General features: G+C 44.3%; 1 protein-coding gene across 1 annotated transcript; it reads right to left on the bottom strand.

Annotated features, from left to right (window-relative positions):
* Positions 1-10,161: 10,161 nt before the first annotated feature.
* Positions 10,162-19,880, bottom strand: LOC125717748 (probable G-protein coupled receptor 146). The gene is made up of 2 exons (XM_048990997.1): positions 19,672-19,880; positions 10,162-12,690 (listed from the first exon to the last, which is right to left on the bottom strand). The coding sequence occupies exon 2, from the start codon at positions 12,646-12,648 to the stop codon at positions 11,650-11,652; it is 999 nt and encodes a 332-aa protein (XP_048846954.1). The 5' UTR covers positions 12,649-12,690; positions 19,672-19,880; the 3' UTR covers positions 10,162-11,649.
* Positions 19,881-20,254: the final 374 nt, after the last annotated feature.

Here is a 20,254-nt window from a genome sequence, read left to right as displayed (position 1 = left end):
TTATATATATATATATGTCACTGATTAGGCAGTGGGAGCTTTTATGAGAGCCAGAAGCAGTGAGCTTTATGCATTGGGAGCTTTCATGCCAGTCAGAAGCAGTGAGCTATATGCACTGGGAGCTTTTATGAGAGCCAGAAGCAGTGAGCTTTATGCACTGGGAGCTTTCATGCCAGTCAGAAGTAGTGAGCTATATGCACTGGGAGCTTTCATGCTTGTCAGAAGCAGTGAGCTATATGCAATGGGAGCTTTCGTGCTTGTCAGAAGCAGTGAGCTATATGCACTGGGAGCTTTCGTGCCAGTCAGAAGCAGTGAGCTATATGCACTGGGAGCTTTCGTGCCAGTCAGAAGCAGTGAGCTATATGCACTGGGAGCTTTCGTGCTTGTCAGAAGCAGTGAGCTATATGCACTGGGAGCTTTCATGCCAGCCAGAAGCAGTGAGCTTTATGCACTGGGAGCTTTCATGCCAGTCAGAATCAGTGAGCTATATGCACTGGGAGCTTTCATGCTTGTCAGAAGCAGTGAGCTATATGCACTGGGAGCTTTCGTGCTTGTCAGAAGCAGTGAGCTATATGCACTGGGAGCTTTCATGCCAGCCAGAAGCAGTGAGCTTTATGTACTGGGAGCTTTCATGCCAGTCAGAATCAGTGAGCTATATGCACTGGGAGCTTTCATGCTTGTCAGAAGTACTGAGCTTTATGCACTGGGAGCTTTCGTGCCAGCCATAAGCAGTGAGCTTCATGCACTGGGAGCTCTTATTATATTTTATTATAGTATGTATAATGTATTACAAGCATGCTGTCAAGAAGTCTTGCCCAATATTGGAAAAAAACATCATGCTCTTATTCCTGTATAAAACCTGCTGCACTGCATAAAGTAGGCTGCTGCGTGGCTGAACGGGTGGTTGTCCCTTCTAGGTTTCCCTTTTGTTGTGGGCTCAAAGTCAGTGGCTAGTCTCAACTATGTTTAGTTAATATTTATGATTTTGGTTTATTCCTGATGCCCTGCAATGGGTTGGCACCCCACGGCGGGTTATTCCCTGCTTTGCACCCTACTATGGCACCCATAGCCTCTGGGATAGGCTTTGGACCCCCCATGACCCTGAATAGGACAATGGATGAATGCATAGCTGTGTCGTATTTTCTGTACAGTTCCTTGTTTGCCCTGTTTGTAGCGATGTTCTCTACCCGAGTTTCCACTCTTCCCTGGTGTTTGAACCTTTTGGTATTTGTTAATTGCCCTCAACAGTTCAATGCTCCTAGTCAGTGTTTAACTGCACACACCTGTCTCTCATTTGCCATGTGATCTGTGAATAGGCTACTTATTGAATCGCTCGCCTCAGTTATAGTGTTTTGGTTTCTACCTGCTTTATTTTCACCCCTTGTGGTTCCTTTGTTTTCTGGTTTTCCATTTGTGTTTGATTTTTTTTTTAAAAAAAAACCTGTTTCCTGAGAGCTGCATCATGGATTATCCATCTGCCACGTTCCGTACTTTAACAGAGAATCTGGTAAATAATAAAACATAATCCCAGGAATATTGTACAGGTCTGTGGTTCTCAAACTGTGGGGAATTAGATAATTTTCTGAATATTCTATTAAAAAATTGATATATTCTTTTCTCTCCCCAGCCTCCCTGCTCAGAAAATTTTACTGGTAGGCAGTCCAATAGCCTTTCAGTGAAAATTAAATCATGTCACTTAGCCCAAGTCCTAGTCAGTGGTGGCACATGAAGGAACAGCTACAGAACTGGTGTCCCTGATTACAATGAGACGCACAAAGTTTAGCTTTGAACAAGGATTTTTTGGAGAGGTGGGAAGAGTGTGGGCTGTCTAAATACATATATGATGTCTGGACGGTACACTGGGGTGAATCATCCCATGAACCCAGGGGGGATAGGCTCAGACCCTCCCAGTCAGAACTGTGGTCCTGGTGGCCCTCTGGTCTGCTCAGGGGTGAGGGAGGTGGGGGATGGGGCTGGTTAAGGATGGGGTCTCCTCAGTAAAATTTGTGGGAGATCCCTTAGTAAATTTTGCAGCGGTCCCCCTGCTGTGATGGGCCTGGGGCGTGGCGTATGCCCCCCCACCTCCTCTGCTACGGGGCCTGTCCTCAGACTGGTAGAGCTTTCCCACCTTGAAATATGGGAATGGCAAAACAAACACTTTGATCACATGTAATCTTGTGTTTTATTGTACTGCCGTCGTCATATTAGGAGAACAAAGGTTTGCATGAGGCATTAATACAACATTCTGCATTTGTCATGACAGACCACATGTCACGAGCATAGATTACATGACATGTAGTTATAGCACGTTTATGTTATAATGGCATTAGGACACATTAGGCTGAGTGCTGACAGATCTCAGGATGCACTCCAGTCCTGCCGTTAAACCGCAGACAGACCCTCGCATTCTAATTGTGACATTACAGCAGTTCCGGCAGCTGAGCCCCCTCGGTCGGGGGGCTAAGGGGGCATCGTAATTAATGAAAGACACCCAGGGGGCTCTGCTAATGCAAAGCACAGAAACCATGCACATGTGCCTGGGCACTGCGAAGAATGGCGGATTCATGCCTACCGAAAGCCTTCAAAGAGAAAGCCAACATAAGGACTGCTGATGGCTTCTGTGTCGCTCCTGTGGGCCGTGATGCGAGCGCGTGTGCTTTCCTTCCCGGACATCTTTAACGCAATAATGTTCAGCTACTGGCAAAAAGCACAAATGCTACAGATTGCTTTTTACACATTTCTATCTGTCCATTTGTCCAGTTTTCTTAGATTCTTTCTGCTGTTCTTAAAACACCTAATTTTGTCCCCCCTTTGCTAAATAACAAACCCACTGCCAGTTATAGGGGTAATGTCTGCTTTGGGTCGACCTAACATTGTAATTAAAATACATTTCCCCTACACATCTGCAATGGCATTAGCAGACTTATAATAATTCCATAGATGTATAGATGTAGCTGTTCTACCAAAAATGTATGTAGGGCAAACAGGATGCAGGTACTGTCCTGTAATTTATTTTTCTAGAACTTAGAAGCAGTGTGGCTAACAGCCAATGATAACAACAGGAATGTGCTAGAAGCATAGAAATTAGATAGATAGATAGATAGATAGATAGATAGATAGATAGATAGATAGATAGATAGATAGATAGATAGATAGATAGATAGATAGTGAATTTGTGTAACTTCTATCCACCAAACCAACAGATAAATTAGAATCTGTGGTAGTTAAAATCACGTTCCCTGCAATATCACAACTACAGGGTGTTCAGAAGTTAGGGGAACAGGAACCTACACTGTGACTTTTTTTGGTATCGCTAGAAATATAAGCCTGGAAAGAATGGAATATTATTTAAACGCCTGCTGGGAATTTCACATTTATTCATATTCATATTTATCTCAAGGCTGCGATGTAGGTAAAAAGAAGCTGAATGAACTAATACTGGACTGAAATGATTTTATGTCTCAAGACGCAGATTAAGAACATATACATGCAAAATATAAATGGCTAAGAAATGACTAAATAGGAAATCTGACCGAAATACGATAGAGCAACTGGATGCGACCGTTTGTCATATTTTATATTTAGTTAATACTTGCTTAAAAAAACGCATTACATTCAGATCTACAAAACGATATTTTACATGCATAAATGTCTGTGAATTAATAAGGATAATCACATTTTTAATCTATACTGTAGGGCTTAATGTTACCATTTGCACATTCTGTTAAGAACAGGCAACAATGTATTATCCACACTAATCAGCCTTTTCCCTGGGCATGAAAAATTATCCGTATCACTTACATTGAAAAATATGTCAGGCCAGGATGAGAAAACATGTGAATTGTACAATTACGTACCTGTATATGCCAATATTCCTCATGAAAAAGTTCTGATCTCTGTGATAAGTTGTATTATTATAGAACGCGATGAATGTTCTCGCCCTGCAGGCATAGTAGTAACCATAGAAACGTCACTGACGGCGACATCTTCTCTGTCGGTTGGTATTATCTTTCTATTTTGCAGAATACTGAACTTTTTCCCTTAAAGAAACAAAGGGGGGGGGGGGGGGGGGGGGGAATGCAGCTTCTACATTCTGCTGCCCTCTGGTTGTATTTTTGTGACGGGCAATTGGCTGAACAAATAAGTATAATTCAGGCCCAGGTTAGCTACCACTCAACCTCACCTAAGCCAACTTTCGAGGCAAGTATGCTGAATACACTGTGCTAAAATGGCCGGTATGCCTATACATACTGTTATAATCACGTCTTATACTTAAATCCACCAACCGCATTACATGGATAAAAATATATTTTACATACGCTCCTTTAAAACTCTAGATGGTGTGAAAGGACAGTCATAGTTGCAAAGTATCACACCGCCGAGTGATAACCAATCATGCGTATTCATTCCGTCTCTGATAGCTACTTATGCAGAACAGGGTTCTGGTGTAATATGTAGAGTATTTTTGTTACTTAATTGAATACATATTGTCCCATTTGTTCTAAGAAGCTATTCTGTGTACAAAATAGGGCCAACAGGATTGAAGCACAAACTTAGTACTTCGTTATGGAACAACTGAATCCCCACGTTCATTTCCGCCACTAGATGGAGCCCTGCAATTGTATTTGCTGACCGAAATAACATCGTGATATGAGCCGGAGTGTCCTGGAAAAGAACAGACGTGAAATCTGACGGAACACATGTTTGGGCGAACCTGCTGTTTGACGTGTTCTGCTAATGTGGTTGCAGGAAAGAAGCGACAGCAGCTCTCTCACTACCTGGAGTTCTGATTTAATTCGCCTGAAATCAAAACAAATGACTGTTTTGGATTATTGTGCATCATCTGTCACAACGTGAAAAATAAAAATAATATTCGACTAAATGAATTAATCAGACTTTGCTTACTCAGCTGTGGTAAATGCATACTCAAACATAGATGTGCACTATTTTTTTGTAATTATTAACATTCAACATTAACATGAATTGCAGTACTGTAAACATTGCCAGTTTCTTACCGAAATTACCTGCCACTTATTTCCTAAATGAAATGGGCTATTACTGGACATGCCTGTGCAATGAATAAATTAATTAATACAACAAACAATTATGGGAAAATTAATAGCATTCAGATGATTCAAAGGTTAATATTAGATCAGATTGGTCAGAAATGTGTGTGTCTGGGGGGGGGGGGGGGGCTTTTGTTATGTCGCCTTAACTTTCAAAACATTTCTCGATAAAAGCCATTTAAGGCATGACGAATGCTTTTAACTGTAAACAACATCAGAAGGTACATCTCACCAATTTAGATGTTATAGTGAAGGGAGTTCAGCCATGTAGGTAGAGAATTTAATATGTTTACAATTTATAAACTTAGGTACCTTCAGTGAAAACAAAATGTACAATTTGTAAAAATGAATAAGGAGAGATCGTGATGCAGAGACCTGCCTAGGTCTGACCTTTCGGGATGGAACACAGGCCTCCAAGGGACGGGCTGTGAGGCAGAGACCTGTTCAGGTCTGACCTTTTGGGATGGAATACAGGCCTCCGGGGGAGGGGCTGTGAGGCAGAGACCGAGGGGGGGAGGGGGGTTGTTTTCCATGCACTTCACAAAGTAAACACGCTCTTGAGCTGGGCCTTGCGGCTCTCAGCAGGATTATGGTGATGGGAATGGGCTAAAGGAACAAAGCTGTGTCTGCACACTGCAGCATTACAGGCTTCCTGCTGATATGTTCTGGTATCGGCTACAAATATTGTATGGCACACATATTATGAACTCAGCTCCACTGCAAATAAAAATCGAAACGTGTTTTTGCACGAGATTCACCATGCTTGAAAGCTAAAATGTATTTCATTACTCCAGTGGTGTGGAACACTGACCTTCTGCTATTGTGAACAAATGAATTTATTCCAACAGACAAATGATCATGGTAGAAAAAGAGAAACGTGCCTACATGAAAAAATTTCAGATTTCCTTTTGAAAGAATTACATTGAAATATATTTCATTTTATAATGTTCTGACAATATCAGGAAATGCCTTAGGGTTCCTGTAAGCAAAAAACACAGCGTGGCTCTTTATATGGTGAATCCCTGACAGGAAGCCGTCAGCCTGATCATCGTCGTTTTTGTTGTTGCGTGCGTTAATTAAAAGCTACAGTGCACCGGTGTGGCTGCTCTTGCCTCATAATTGCTTAAGCCGCAGGTGCTGTATTCACATGGCGGATCTGAGCAGCTACTGAACAATGGTGCAAATCACCAGTTTCTGAATCACATGGCCTTGTTTCCCAGAGACCTTCGACTCCACTATTGTGAAGCCAACGGTCACAATTTTCGTTAATTATGCCTCCAGTTCAGGTCACGCTAAAATAAAACACAAATATAATGTAATATAATTGCTAAGAGACATTAATCGTGCTTAAATAGAAGCATTTCAGTTTACAGAGATAATCATATATCATTAACTCTGTTGTCTGTGTGAGGGTGTGTGTGTGTCTCTGTGTGTGTGGAGAGCTTGTATGTTGTGTGGGTTTTCTTCTCCAGTCCAAAACCGTGCAGCTGAGTAAATTTGTATCTCTAAATTGCCTGTAATGTGTGTATGCCTTGCATTGGACTAGCATCCCATCCAGGGTGTCCCCTGCCCTTTGTCCTGTGATGGACTGACATCCAGTCCAGGCTATATTCCTGCCTGGGATAGACTCTGGGCCCCGATGATTCTAACCAGGATAAGCTTGTAAGATGCTGGAAGATGAATGGATAGATGGGTGCACTACAGAACACATATTTGGTATTATTTCTATGAAACATTGTTACTGTTAACAAGCTCAGGATATTTCATGTCTGCTTCTCCAGCTGCCTAAAAGGTAACCAGGCACCCAACAGCCATGACTGGAAGCCTGATGGGAAGGGTGCTCAAGATCAGGAGGGGGATCCGCGTAAACGTTGGAGCTCTAAACGAAAGGGTGCTCGGGATCAGGAGGGGGATCCGCGTAAACGTTGGAGCTCTAAGCGAAAGGGTGTTCGGGATCAGGAGGGGGATCCGCGTAAACGTTGGAGCTCTAAACGAAAGGGTGTTCGGGATCAGGAGGGGGATCCGCGTAAACGTTGGAGCTCTAAACGAAAGGGTGTTCGGGATCAGGAGGGGGATCCGCGTAAACGTTGGAGCTCTAAACGAAAGGGTGCTCAAGATCAGGAGGGGGATCCGCGTAAACGATGGAGCTCTAAACGAAAGGGTGCTCGGGATCAGGAGGGGGATCCGCGTAAACGATGGAGCTCTAAACGAAAGGGTGCTCGGGATCAGGAGGGGGATCCGCGTAAACGATGGAGCTCTAAACGAAAGGGTGCTCGGGATCAGGAGGGGGATCCGCGTAAACGATGGAGCTCTAAACGAAAGGGTGTTCGGGATCAGGAGGGGGATCCGCGTAAACGTTGGAGCTCTAAACGAAAGGGTGTTCGGGATCAGGAGGGGGATCCGCGTAAACAATGGAGCTCTAAGCGAAAGGGTGCTCGGGATCAGGAGGGGGATCCGCGTAAACGATGGAGCTCTAAGCGAAAGGGTGCTCGGGATCAGGAGGGGGATCCGCATAAACGTTGGAGCTCTAAACGAAAGGGTGTTCGGGATCAGGAGGGGGATCCACATAAACGATGGAGCTCTAAGCGAAAGGGTGTTCGGGATCAGGAGGGGGATCCACATAAACGATGGAGCTCTAAGCGAAAGGGTGCTCGGAATCAGGAGGGGGATCCACATAAATGATGGAGCTCTAAGCGAAAGGGTGCTCGGGATCAGGAGGGGGATCCACGTAAACGATGGAGCTCTAAGCGAAAGGGTGTTCGGGATCAGGAGGGGGATCCACATAAACGATGGAGCTCTAAGCGAAAGGGTGTTCGGGATCAGGAGGGGGATCCACATAAACGATGGAGCTCTAAGCGAAAGGGTGCTCGGAATCAGGAGGGGGATCCACATAAACGATGGAGCTCTAAGCGAAAGGGTGCTCGGAATCAGGAGGGGGATCCACATAAATGATGGAGCTCTAAGCGAAAGGGTGCTCGGGATCAGGAGGGGGATCCACGTAAACGATGGAGCTCTAAGCGAAAGGGTGTTTGGGATCAGGAGGGGGATCCACATAAACGATGGAGCTCTAAGCGAAAGGGTGCTCGGAATCAGGAGGGGGATCCACATAAACGATGGAGCTCTAAGCGAAAGGGTGCTCGGAATCAGGAGGGGGATCCACATAAATGATGGAGCTCTAAGCGAAAGGGTGCTCGGGATCAGGAGGGGGATCCGCGTAAACGATGGAGCTCTAAACGAAAGGGTGCTCGGGATCAGGAGGGGGATCCGCGTAAACGATGGAGCTCTAAGCGAAAGGGTGTTCGGGATCAGGAGGGGGATCCGCATAAACGTTGGAGCTCTAAACGAAAGGGTGTTCGGGATCAGGAGGGGGATCCGTATAAACATTGGAGCTCTAAGCTATCTAGTGACCCCTGTAGGCTGCAAAATCCTTCCTGAAACCAGAGCCTGGGTGATCGAAGACCACGTGACCCGATGGTCCTGCTTCTCTGCGTCTGACCACCATTTTTATGAGGAGCCCAGCACTGATCCATGGACCTTTTCATGTTTCATTGTATAACCATCCGATTAAACACCAGCCTCCCTGCACTGCTCTCTGTGAAGGATCCATTATCTAGTGTGTTTAATTTCAGGCCACATATTTATGTTATTCGGAATTAAAAATCTGTGACAGTTAGTGTCACTCAGTGATCCATCTTATGAATGGAAATCCAAACATGCATTCGGGACCATGTGACTCGTGTCACGGATTTCCGTTCTTTGGTACGTCTGTTTATATATTCGCCTTCGAAATCTGACTGTAATAAGTATCTGCAATAGCTTGGCAACACGTTTCAAAACAGACAAAACCTGAATACTAAACCATGTGAGTAAAACTGAAACGTTAAGGGCATAGGAGCGAGTTTGATATTGGAGGACACAACTCAGTAGAGTTGGGGGAGAAATGAAGCCAAATTAAATACTGAGGGTATACAGGCCTCCCCGCCCTCCCAGATTCCTATGACCCTGAACGCATATGAAAGTTTTGAAGCTGATAAGAAAAAAAATATTTTTTCCCATCAATTCTTTTTGTTGTAATTTCCCCATCAGTCTGATCTCAGATCAGCCAGAAAGAATATTCATACTTTCGTGGCCTTGATCCTGAGACCTGCACGAGCTAATTAAACAGTGCACTGGCAGCGGGTAGCAAGCGAGTCAAACAGGTAGGTTATGAGTACATCTTGTTAGGCAGCTCTGATTCCTGCAGAAAAAAACAGCACATTCCCTGGAACAAAGCTAAGACCAGAACTATGTACAGAGCAAACACTTGGAAATATAGGGAGGAGATCTTTGCTCACATCAATAAGCGTTTGTACTGTAGGTAAGGAGGGAGCGCTTACAAGAACGGCTGTTATTGTTTCACCCTATCTGTACCATCTACACATATCGTTAGCATTGTTCTGCTAAGTTCCATGACCTTATAGTAGGAGTGAACCCCCCCCCCCCCCCCAGAATGCCAGCAAATACTGACATTTCAGCAGGATGGGGGGACTGTGGCTGGGAGTCAGGTGGCGTGCGGTGAGGTTTGGGCGGGTGACACAGGGCCGGCTCTACCCCATGTAAACATCTGCTGTTTGTGCCGAATGCCTGCACCTTCGGGACCTTATTTAATGTAAACATAAAGCCTTTCTACAGGCATGTTCAGTTATTTCTGGCTAGAGGAAACATAACCAGAAAATCACACCCCTTCAGGGAAAAACCACCCGCAGCATGTCTTCCGCTATAATCGGAACGCTGACTCAGAGAGGTGCAGAGCCCGGCAGCAGCCCCGGAGAGAGGGGGCATTTTCCCGGAGTACCACTGTCTGCTAACTCTGCACTAGAGCGAATAGGCAATGAGGGCAAATCGTTCTCTGACATAATTACCGCTGTGGTTCTGGCACTTTTACAAGTATTTTAATTTAAACTTAAAAATATGCTTGCCACCAGTTATACAAATACTGCGTTAAAGTGGAAAAAAAGGATTCGCATGACAAGACAAGTCAGGGAAGGAAATACACTGAGGGCTGTTTCCATCATGGAAAGTCAAAAACAATGTCTTTAAGATTGAGGAAAACAGATTGGAATAATATTGATGTTTTATTGGTTGATCAGTCTTTGACTCAACATATGTAATTTAGGTTATGTATCTAAATATATCTCTGAAAACAATACTGTAAATTTATCTCAAAATACACTATATATAATTTAAGCACAGACATACATAAGTTCATACATAAAGCTGTTTACATTTTAAAATAACCTTTGAAAATGTCAATATACCTGTATTAAATTAAATATAACACTTAAGCAATATTAAAATAGTTTAAAATCAAACTCTTGTTGTAGGATAACTTTCAGTGGATCCACGCTCAGTTAACTTTCCCAGTCTTTCCCGTGGATCGTGAACAAAGCTGATACCAACACGCTGGTGTCTCGTTCATAATTCCGTTCCTTTTCACCCCGCTACTAAACATACCCCTGCACAGACATGTTCAAATGTCAAAGCGTAGGGCTGTAATATCTGAAACAGTGCAACGGGGCCCAATGTCAGGATACATGTGGGGCTGTAATCAAATGGACTTTGATCTCACTTGAAACAATGATTAACAAGACCCTTCCTGCAAGCTCTCAATAAAACTCAAACGATTTAAAACATGTGTGTTTATACATGTCTGCTGTTTTATGTGGGTTTTTATGTACTGCCTGGCCTACATTCAGCCATGGCAGGTGATTGATTCCCTTAGCATCCGAAGGAGGGACCTGGGGCCTGGTCTCAGTTTGCTGTGCGACTTCCAGGCTTTACACTCACGCCGCAGATCATCCTGAGCCGGATACAGAGACTGAACACTTTCTGCAGGGCTTGCATCGTGATACTGGGAAGTTCCATTTTACTGGTGTGGCTGTGGAGCAGATTCGCCATCTTTTAGCAGGAGAGACCGCAGATAGGCCTGCATCTAAGAGGCCCACCTTCCCGGCCGTGCATAGTGACACCGTTCAGAACTCATAAGGAACACAAACAAATATTATTATGACAACTGTGACCCCCCCAGGCTCCCCCACGCACAGTGCTCCCCCCACCGGGAATCTACGGCATCGCCGCTTAACACAACACTATAATAATTTAATAACACAATCATAATTTGATCATGTTTTATGTAATGCCCACTGGAAACTGCAGTGTTAGTTTTACAGTAATATACAAAATGTAATATACATTGTGTACTTGGAAAAGGCAGTGTGCAAAAAAACGTATTTATTTTTGTTGCCAGTGGCTTTGAGGACCACAGAGAGAAGTCTGTGGTTTAATCTTGGACTAACATCTCAAGACAAAAACAAAAGAAATAAAAATTAAATATACAAAATATAATAATTGTTAATTAAATTAATGTTAACTTCATAAGAAGCGCTAGTGCTCTCAAACAGCAAAAAGCACCTCTCATTAAAACCCGGGCAGGGGGGGGCTCTTTTAATAAAATGTAACAGCCTCAGGTCCATGTTTTCACCGCGCATGCAACAGTAGAATCACCATGGTAACAGGAAGGGGTGACATGGGGCATGGTTGTTGCTCACAAGACCACCTGCTGCACCCCCGGGTGTTCGTGGGTACATGTGCGCTCTCCGCACGGCAGCCTCTTCAGCAGCCTCTGAAGCTTGAGTGAAAAGGTCCTGCTCATCTGCCTGTAAAGTAACGGCGTGGCAAAGCTGCTGGAGAAAGCCAGCAGGACAGACAGACCTCTGAGGAAGTTGAAAGCTACGACTGGCCTTGTGACGTAGGTCCCCTGCACCCTGGAGATAGTGTGGACCAGCAAGATTAGGTAGTAGGGCGTCCACAGCACAAACTGCATTGACACGGCAGCGAGGAGCAACCGGTATACAGAGGGATCCAGCCTCCCCAGATCCTGGTCCAGATGTGTGGGCTGTTTACGGATGCGAAGGATGAGGACAAGAGCATAGGAGGCGGCGGCGGCCGGAACGACGTAACCAATCAGCAGCATTATGGTGTCGGCCACCTCCTTGTTCTGCATTTTCGAGCACTCGACGATCTTAGTGGAGACGTGGTTGCAGACGTAAAAAAGCAGGGACGAGAAGCTGGTGAGGATAGCACCGCCCCAGAGGAAGCCGCACACATGCTTGGTGTTGTAGACGCTGGACATGTATGTGCGTGGCAGGGCGCGCTCGATGTAACAGTCCAGGCTGAGCAGAGTCGCGGAGTACATGATCACCAGAGACGAGATGTTGAAGAGGATGAGCAGCGTGACGTAAACCTCGTCGCTGTAGCGCCACAGGGGCCAACGGGAGAACTCGGGCCCCAGGAGCTGCAGGGGCCCCACTAGGCCCAGTACCAGGCTGGCCATGGCCATGTTGACGAAGTAGACGTCGGGCATGGTCATCGAGGCCTTGTTGGAGAGGTTCACGGCCACCACCAGCGCGTTGTAGCAGAATCCCAGAGGGAAGAAAACGAAAAGGTAGGTGAAGGTAAAAACAGACAAGGAGAGGCCCAACCGATGGCAGAGCTGGAGGTCCGCTGTGCCGTCTGTGCCATTGGCAAACATGCAGCTCCACATAGCGGCCGCCCCTCAGGCTGCGGGTCCAGGCGCCTGATCCAGCTGCAGAAGGAGAAGAAGGTCAAACATGTGGTTTGCAGCGATCAGCACAGTATACCTTCTGGACTGTAAGCACACTGCAGGGTGGTGTGGACCTGCAGGACAAACTCATTCATGGATATATAAACAGACGGTAAAGGCTGGTCTATACTTCTCCGCATGTGTACTAATGGACAAGTCTGCTCAAATGTTTATGACGCGTTTGACGTCATCGTGCACCTCTGCGGACGAACGCCTGCTGCACCCCAAATTTGTGTCCGTGTCCGGAGCTGTGCGTGCACCGCCGCACGGACACACTGTACGTGATCAATTCGCTAGCTTCCGCTTCAAATGCCAGCATGGCCCCCGGCAGACAGAAAGGCAGACAGTGAGACGGTCCCCACTGGACGGTAAGATGGCCCCCGGCAGACAGGAAGGCAGACAGTAAGATGGCCCCCAGTGAACGGTAAGACGGCCCCCGGCAGACCTGCACAGCATTCACCATGGATCCAGTTTGGCAGATTCTACCAAAATGCATTTTTGGGGGCCAAGGCAAGGAGGAGAAGTGATTTTAAAAGCGATTCAATAAGGACCTATTTTAAGACGCCCTTTCCATGTCCACCTACTGATGGCTGAATTACGCCTGAGACCTTGTATCACTAAGTTTGTGCTGAATGCAAGTCAAAACAAACCATGATAGAAAGGAATGATTATATTTGTGTACTTTTGGACAGATATATGCATCTTTAAAATTATTAGTAACAGCAACAAATATTTGTTATGGTATTTATTCACATAATGGCTTACTGTTCTTTTGCCATATTTGAAAAACAGAATGATGTCCAGTACTGCATATCAATCACCGCAGAAGACTATCTGAGCTACTCAGCTGAGGATGCAAGAAACTATATTACCTAGCACTCAGGCACAGACTAAGGTACCAATGCAGGGGACACATAAATCATTTAATAAAGAGACTGCATAAAGGGCAACGAAACCAGCAACAAGGTCCAAAATCTCATTATTGGTGCAGTTTTCAAAGTAAAAGTTCTTAAGCATTTAATGCCTCAAGATACAGATGCAAGATACACAACTTATCGTCTGCAGGGGAACCCACCTGACTGTCTGCAGGGGAACCCACCTGACTGTCTGCAGGGGAACCCACCTGACTGTCTGCAGGGGAACCCACCTGACTGTCTGCAGGGGAACACACCTGACCGTCTGCAGGGGAACACACCTGACCGTCTGCAGGGGAACACACCTGACCGTCTGCAAGGGAACACACCTGACCGTCTGCAGGGGAACACACCTGACTGTCTGCAGGGGAACACACCTGACTGTCTGCAGGGGAACCCACCTGACTGTCTGCAAGGGAACGTGCTTGACTATCTGCAGGGGAACCCACAAGACTGTATGCAGGGGAACACGCCTGACCGTCTGCAGAGGAACGTGCTTGACTGTCTGCAGGGGAATGCATGATACTGACTGCAGGGGAACGTGTCTGACCGACTGCAGGGGAACATGCCTGCCCGTCTACAGGGGATTGTGCCTGATCATCTGTAAGGGAACGTGCTTGATTGTCTACAGGGGAACGCGCTTGATCGTCTGCAGTGAAACGCACATGACAGTCTGCAGGGGGACACACCAGACTGACTGCAGTATCATAGATACCAATAACCGGCTCTGAAATATTCAAGCGAGATTTGCCAGTCGTGAAACTCACCGGAAATGATTAGTGGAACGTCGTCATGGTTACATTGTTATTCTTTTAATCCTGTATAATAGAAAAGATCGATCTGCTGGCTAGATTTAAAAATGAATTAAAACCATGCTGTAGACATGCTGCAACTTTGAAACCTCTTTTAAATGTAGTTGTCACCCATCCCGTATTTCACTATGACGTCCCATTTTGAACCAATATGGAACGCTATTTTTCCCCATACGCTTTGGCTGTGCAATCGATCACTTCACTTAGGAACCCGCGGTGGGGAGTGGGGGTGGTAGCATGCTGTCACGGCATGACATGACGCAAGTGGGAAAAGGAGTGGATCATCCAATAGTAGTTCTGAAACCAAAGGAGTTCATTAACAAAAATGGAACACGACGGGGAAGGCACCACATAAATGGAAAAATTACAGGGAAAAACAACAGGGGAACCTAAGACACTAATGACAACAGAACCAGGGAAACAGAACTAACCAGGACTAACGACAAGGAACCACAAGGAAACAATGTCAGGAAACAAGGCAACACCCGGAGCAAGAACAGGCAAGGGAACAAAGCAACCAACACATAGGAGCAAGAACAGGCAAGGGAACAAAGCAACCAACACAGGAGCAAGAACAGGCAAGGGAACAAGCAACCAACACAGGAGCAAGAACAAGCAAGGGAACAAAGCAACCAACACAGGAGCATAGCACAATGATCAACTGAGGAAAAGGACACTAAAAGGGGGGCAGGTATGGCACATGAGACAATTAACCAACAGCAAGGGCACAGGGAAAACAAGCAACAGCTGGGGTAACTTACACTAATGAACACAGGACTAGGAGCTCTACACTGAAATGAAGGAGCACTAGTCTCGCACTGGGAATTACTGCACTAAGAATAATTAACATACAACCAAAATACAAACGGGACCAGAAGTGACCAGACACAAGCAGGGCAAACGTAAGACCAGGAAACCAAAACAGAACATAACAGGGTAAACAGAAAACTAATTAATGCTAATAACAGATGGTTCTGGCTTGAGCCCTCAAACCCACGACCATACAGTTAACAATGTCTGGGCTGCACACTCAACCCCTCTGTGCGATGTAGCGGTCCAGGGAGCCAGGAAAACACATCAGGGACTTCGGACTAAGACAACGGAGGGAACAGGATGGCCAGCAACACCTGCTGGCTAGACGGGGACTGAACACATAGGACAGAGATGGACAATACGACAGAGAGGGGAAGGCGGAATAACCTGCAATTCTTGCTGGCCAAATAGGGAAAGGTCACAGAGGGTGGGGGAAGGTCACAGAGGGCAGGGTCAGACAGGTGCTGACCCTTCAAATTGAAAGTATAAGTACTACTTTTAAGTGGTGAATGTGCTGAGAAATCCCTCATCATCATCCCCAGAAAAAGGATGATCGTCCTACGCAGTCATCTCCATTATTTTAGTAGCTATATTGTTAGCTCTGGAGGGGGTGACACCTCTGGGAGCTGGATTCGAGTCTCTGCCAAGGCTCCATATGTGTGTCGTTTGCATGTTCTCATGTCATCATGGGGTTTCCTCCGATTTCCCCACAGTCCAAAAACATTCTGAGCTTAACTGGAGCTCCCAAATTGCCTGTAGGTGTGCACGTGCGAGTGTGCACGTGTGAGTGTGCACGTGCGAGCGTGCCCTGTGATGGTTGTTCCTTGCCTTGTGCCCACAGCCTCCAAGTTGGGCTTTGGACCCCCTGTCACCCTAAATACAATAAGCAGTTACTGAAAATGGATAGATGGATCATTAGCTCTGACGCTATAATCTTTGAACATTATCTAAAGTTTAAGATCAGGCAAGACTAATACACAAGACTGACACCGATATTGTGATTTTTAATGAATACTGGGTCCTACCAATATGTTTTCTAATATATTGTGCATCTTTAGTGATGTATATGCAAAACATACATATGAAAGCCACACATGAAATTCTGATAAAAGTAAGGACATTTATAGTTGATATCTTTTTGTAATAATCTGGGATTTGAGTGTCTAAACCCCGCAAATTACTTAAGAATAATAACTAAAATTTGTCTGAGATCAAATACATGGCTGAAATTAAAGATAACTTTATTATGCCAGAAGAAAGTTACTTGCTAATTTCATTTGAATACAATGCAATTTACACTTGAATTATGGAGGCCTTGCTGTTGCATAAACCCATGAAACAAAATGTGCAAAATCTAGATATAAGAAAAGTCTCTGAACGCCCCCTTGCATACCTTGCTTTCACATATAATGATGTAATGCACCCAGTCCCCAGAAGATTATTCAGCTGAAAACAGCCTTTCCAGGTGAGCAGTTTTCTCACTGCATTTGTAAAAGGTTGATATTGTAACAGGTGAAAGGCACTGTACATAGTGAGGCCTGGTTACTCCTTTGTTTTCGCACCACACCCTCCTAACCAGGTCCCGGGTCTCTTATCTCCTGCGCAGAACCGTGACCTGAGTGGAAACGATGAGGTCCATTCAGCGCTACGAGCAGGAGGACCTCAGCCGGCAAACGGCTACAGTTTGGTGACCGTCTGGAATCTTCTGCTCATCAATCATGTCACTTGTTCAGTAGACTGTACTGCAACTTTGCATTCTAGTGAGACAAAACAGACATTCCACATTCTTGGGAATGGTTATTATATTTAAAAATACAAAACACTGATTTGATATATTGGTACATTGCACTATAACCTACACTTTACAGTCGACGTTCCACGTACTGTTCAACTGAGCAAAAAAAAAACGATCTACAGGCCAATGTACAGGTGAAAAATGGTGGATTTCATTTCATACTACAAAGGTAGTAGATATCTGATACTATATCATGGCAGCAAGACTTCCTCGAATGTGCAGAAGCATTGTCGTTTTGCTGGGTGTTCAAAGTTCAGCAGTGTTGCTTGCTTACTTCTTAACCTTTTGAAATATCTGAAACAATCGAACTCTGTAAGCGTGGTATTCCACCCATTCAATGAGCAATAGCAGATTTATGGCTAAAAAAAATCTGAGAGAAGAGGTGTGTCCGTGGTGATACAGGAGGCGGCACTCTGCAAGTTCAGTGAACATGAATCTTTTCTTACATTAGCCTTGCATGTCAGAAGTCCAGGTATCAAAGCATGCTTAGATATGGTTTATTTACAGCATAAGGCAGATTTCAGGAAAGAGTACCTGCCTTTAAAATAATTACTTGACAACAAACAAGCATTCAAAGCTAAACGAGCAATGTTTTTAAAAGAGTTACTTAAATTATACACATATTTAATGTATATAAACATTTATTATTATTATTATTACAAAGAATTTAACTGTATATACATCCTGTTTATTTGCAAACTTTTCAGCTGAAGAAAAACTACTATTCTGATTGTACAGTATGTCATTTCAAGCAACCACTCAGTGTTCAATGCCGAAACAATCATACAAACAGTGTAAATCAAGGTACAGCTATAATGTTATACGGCTATATGTTAAAACAGTCAGGTCTGCGGTGCTTTGTCTGCATACCTCATTTTACAAACTTCCCTGCTATTTTAAATACCCATACACACCCATACGTCATTATACCGTTACACCCAATAAATCAAATTAAACATCAACACATTGCCGATATTCGTTAATGTGTCACGTTGAAACTATGAAAAGCCGCGTGTACACATTGTAATAACTCAAATAACAGGTATGTATCATCAGAATTTTTTATTACATGTTAGTTTCTTTTTAAACAGCTCATGGAGGTGTTTCATCTTACACGAAGTAATCTGCTGCATGCCGTTTTAAAACTAAAGTTAAACCTTTTCAAAACATTCAATTAAATAGTGACCATTCTTTTGTTATTGTTCATTTTTAGGTTTCAAATCCATGTTTCACTAACACTATCGGATTACACGGTTTGGATATACGTCCGGCTCTGAATGTCAATAAATATGAAGAAAGCTAATCATAGTAAAACATCCTGACCCTGAATATGTTTTTAGGGACAGTCAGTTGAGAGATGACCATGGACACGCTCTGATATGATTCTTAGCAGAAGTACGCTTACTTTACTCTAAACACACACTGTAGCATCATGTATGGTTCCACAAATTTGTACTCCTTCACCAAAAACATGCAAATGACCCTCCTTTCTGTCGCCAAAAAATGCCATTGGACAACCAGTTGTCTACATGCCTGTCACTGCAGTGGAGGTCACGGCTTCCTTTGGCTACCAGAAGATAAGAATCATGCTGACGAAATGATCACGTTACGCCGTTTTTTCGCGACCACCCTGCCCTCTGAAATAGCCTCATATAGTAGGACACAATAAACCTGAACATCGCACATGGCTAAGTAGGATGCTGCTGTTGTACCTGTGTGAGGGAATCTATCCTGAATTTTGAACATTTAAGCAAGAACGTGTTGCTGAAATTGCCTTTATGTGGTATTTTGCGTTCTCAAAGGATAAAAGTTTATGTATAGTGCCTCATTAATTTAAAAACAATTCAGTCATTCCAGTAAAATAAAACACGCTAAAAAAAAGAATTAATGAAAAAGGGAAGTAGGTAATTTGTTCTAACAATGACGGTAGTACACTGTCAATTCGTAACATTAGGTTCATCAAAAGGTCATTGTGGAGAAGTAATATTGTTATTTATGTAACTGATATACAGTGAAATAATATTTCATAACAAACGACTGTAGATTCATTGCAAAACAATGTACGTTTCTTTTTTTCCTAGAATAACAACCTAACATATTATGCGGAATTGCTTTGGGGCGTTTTTAAAACTTGTTGATTCTAAGCTTTAGTTTAGTGTCAATCAATTTCAAACGTTTTCTTATATCTTGTTGGTATGTCGAGATGTTTAGGAGTTAAAATAACAAGAAAACTGCAAATATATGTATCTGAGACCAAAGACGTCCCTGGTTCAGAATACACAGTTAACAAATACATGATCTTCAAAAAGGCTGCAGACAGATTAACCAGGATATTTTAAAACGATCTTTTCCAGGGTTAAAGCCCATATTGGCAAATGCAACCTGTTAAGCCGCGCAGTCCATCAGGTGAACTTTACATAGACGATATTTAGACATAGATCCGTTTATTGGTGCCTCAGTATGTTTCAGCATGCGGGGTAGCGCATTCAGAAGCAGCATGCATAAGGAATGTGACAGCTTACTATGTCTCCAGCGAACACATGCACAAAAAGACCCAGCCTGAAGATCCTTAGACCGGTTCAGTTCAAGGCGCAGAAACTGTCAGTGGGAAGCGGTGTGTTAAACTCACCTGAGAAAAACGAGTCTCCCCGAGATGCTTAGAAACATTAAGGATCCTCGGACATTATTGACTGCATCTCCATTACTCTCGATGTCCACGATGTGGGGCAAACGGCAGAGATCCCACCCTGTTGACTGTACCGATGAGAAATGGTGATCCGCCCGCCGTCCCATAACAGAAGTTTCGCTTCTCGCCCAGGCGGAGCGGCGCTGGCTGAGCACATGCCGCCCTCCCCCCACCGCCTCTCCGGCAGCCGCATTGGCTGGCTGCCTGGGCTCCCTCACACAGCATGGGGCGGCGGTGGATGGTAGGGACTTTTTGCAGCCAGACAAATAAACAAACAAACACAAATTATATAACACGATTGACGCGTTAGAGAATAAGCTTTTCACAGTTTCCGCAGTTTTCCACATGTCGGGAAGTATTAGGTTTGTATGTGGCATTAAAATCATGATTCCTCATTAAATCTTGAGAGAAACGTACCTTATCCCCTCAGACAAGATTTAACTATTTGGTTAGTAGTGGGTGGATTGTGCTTGGTTGTAATAGTTCTGTGAAAAGGATTGGTATTTTATACCACACTAAAAACAAG

This window comes from Brienomyrus brachyistius, chromosome 22 (genome assembly GCF_023856365.1).
Source record: "Brienomyrus brachyistius isolate T26 chromosome 22, BBRACH_0.4, whole genome shotgun sequence".
In the NCBI taxonomy this organism is placed as follows: Eukaryota; Metazoa; Chordata; class Actinopteri; order Osteoglossiformes; family Mormyridae; genus Brienomyrus; species Brienomyrus brachyistius.
Note: the sequence above shows the minus strand (reverse complement) of the source record. Positions and strands in the feature narration are given on the sequence as shown.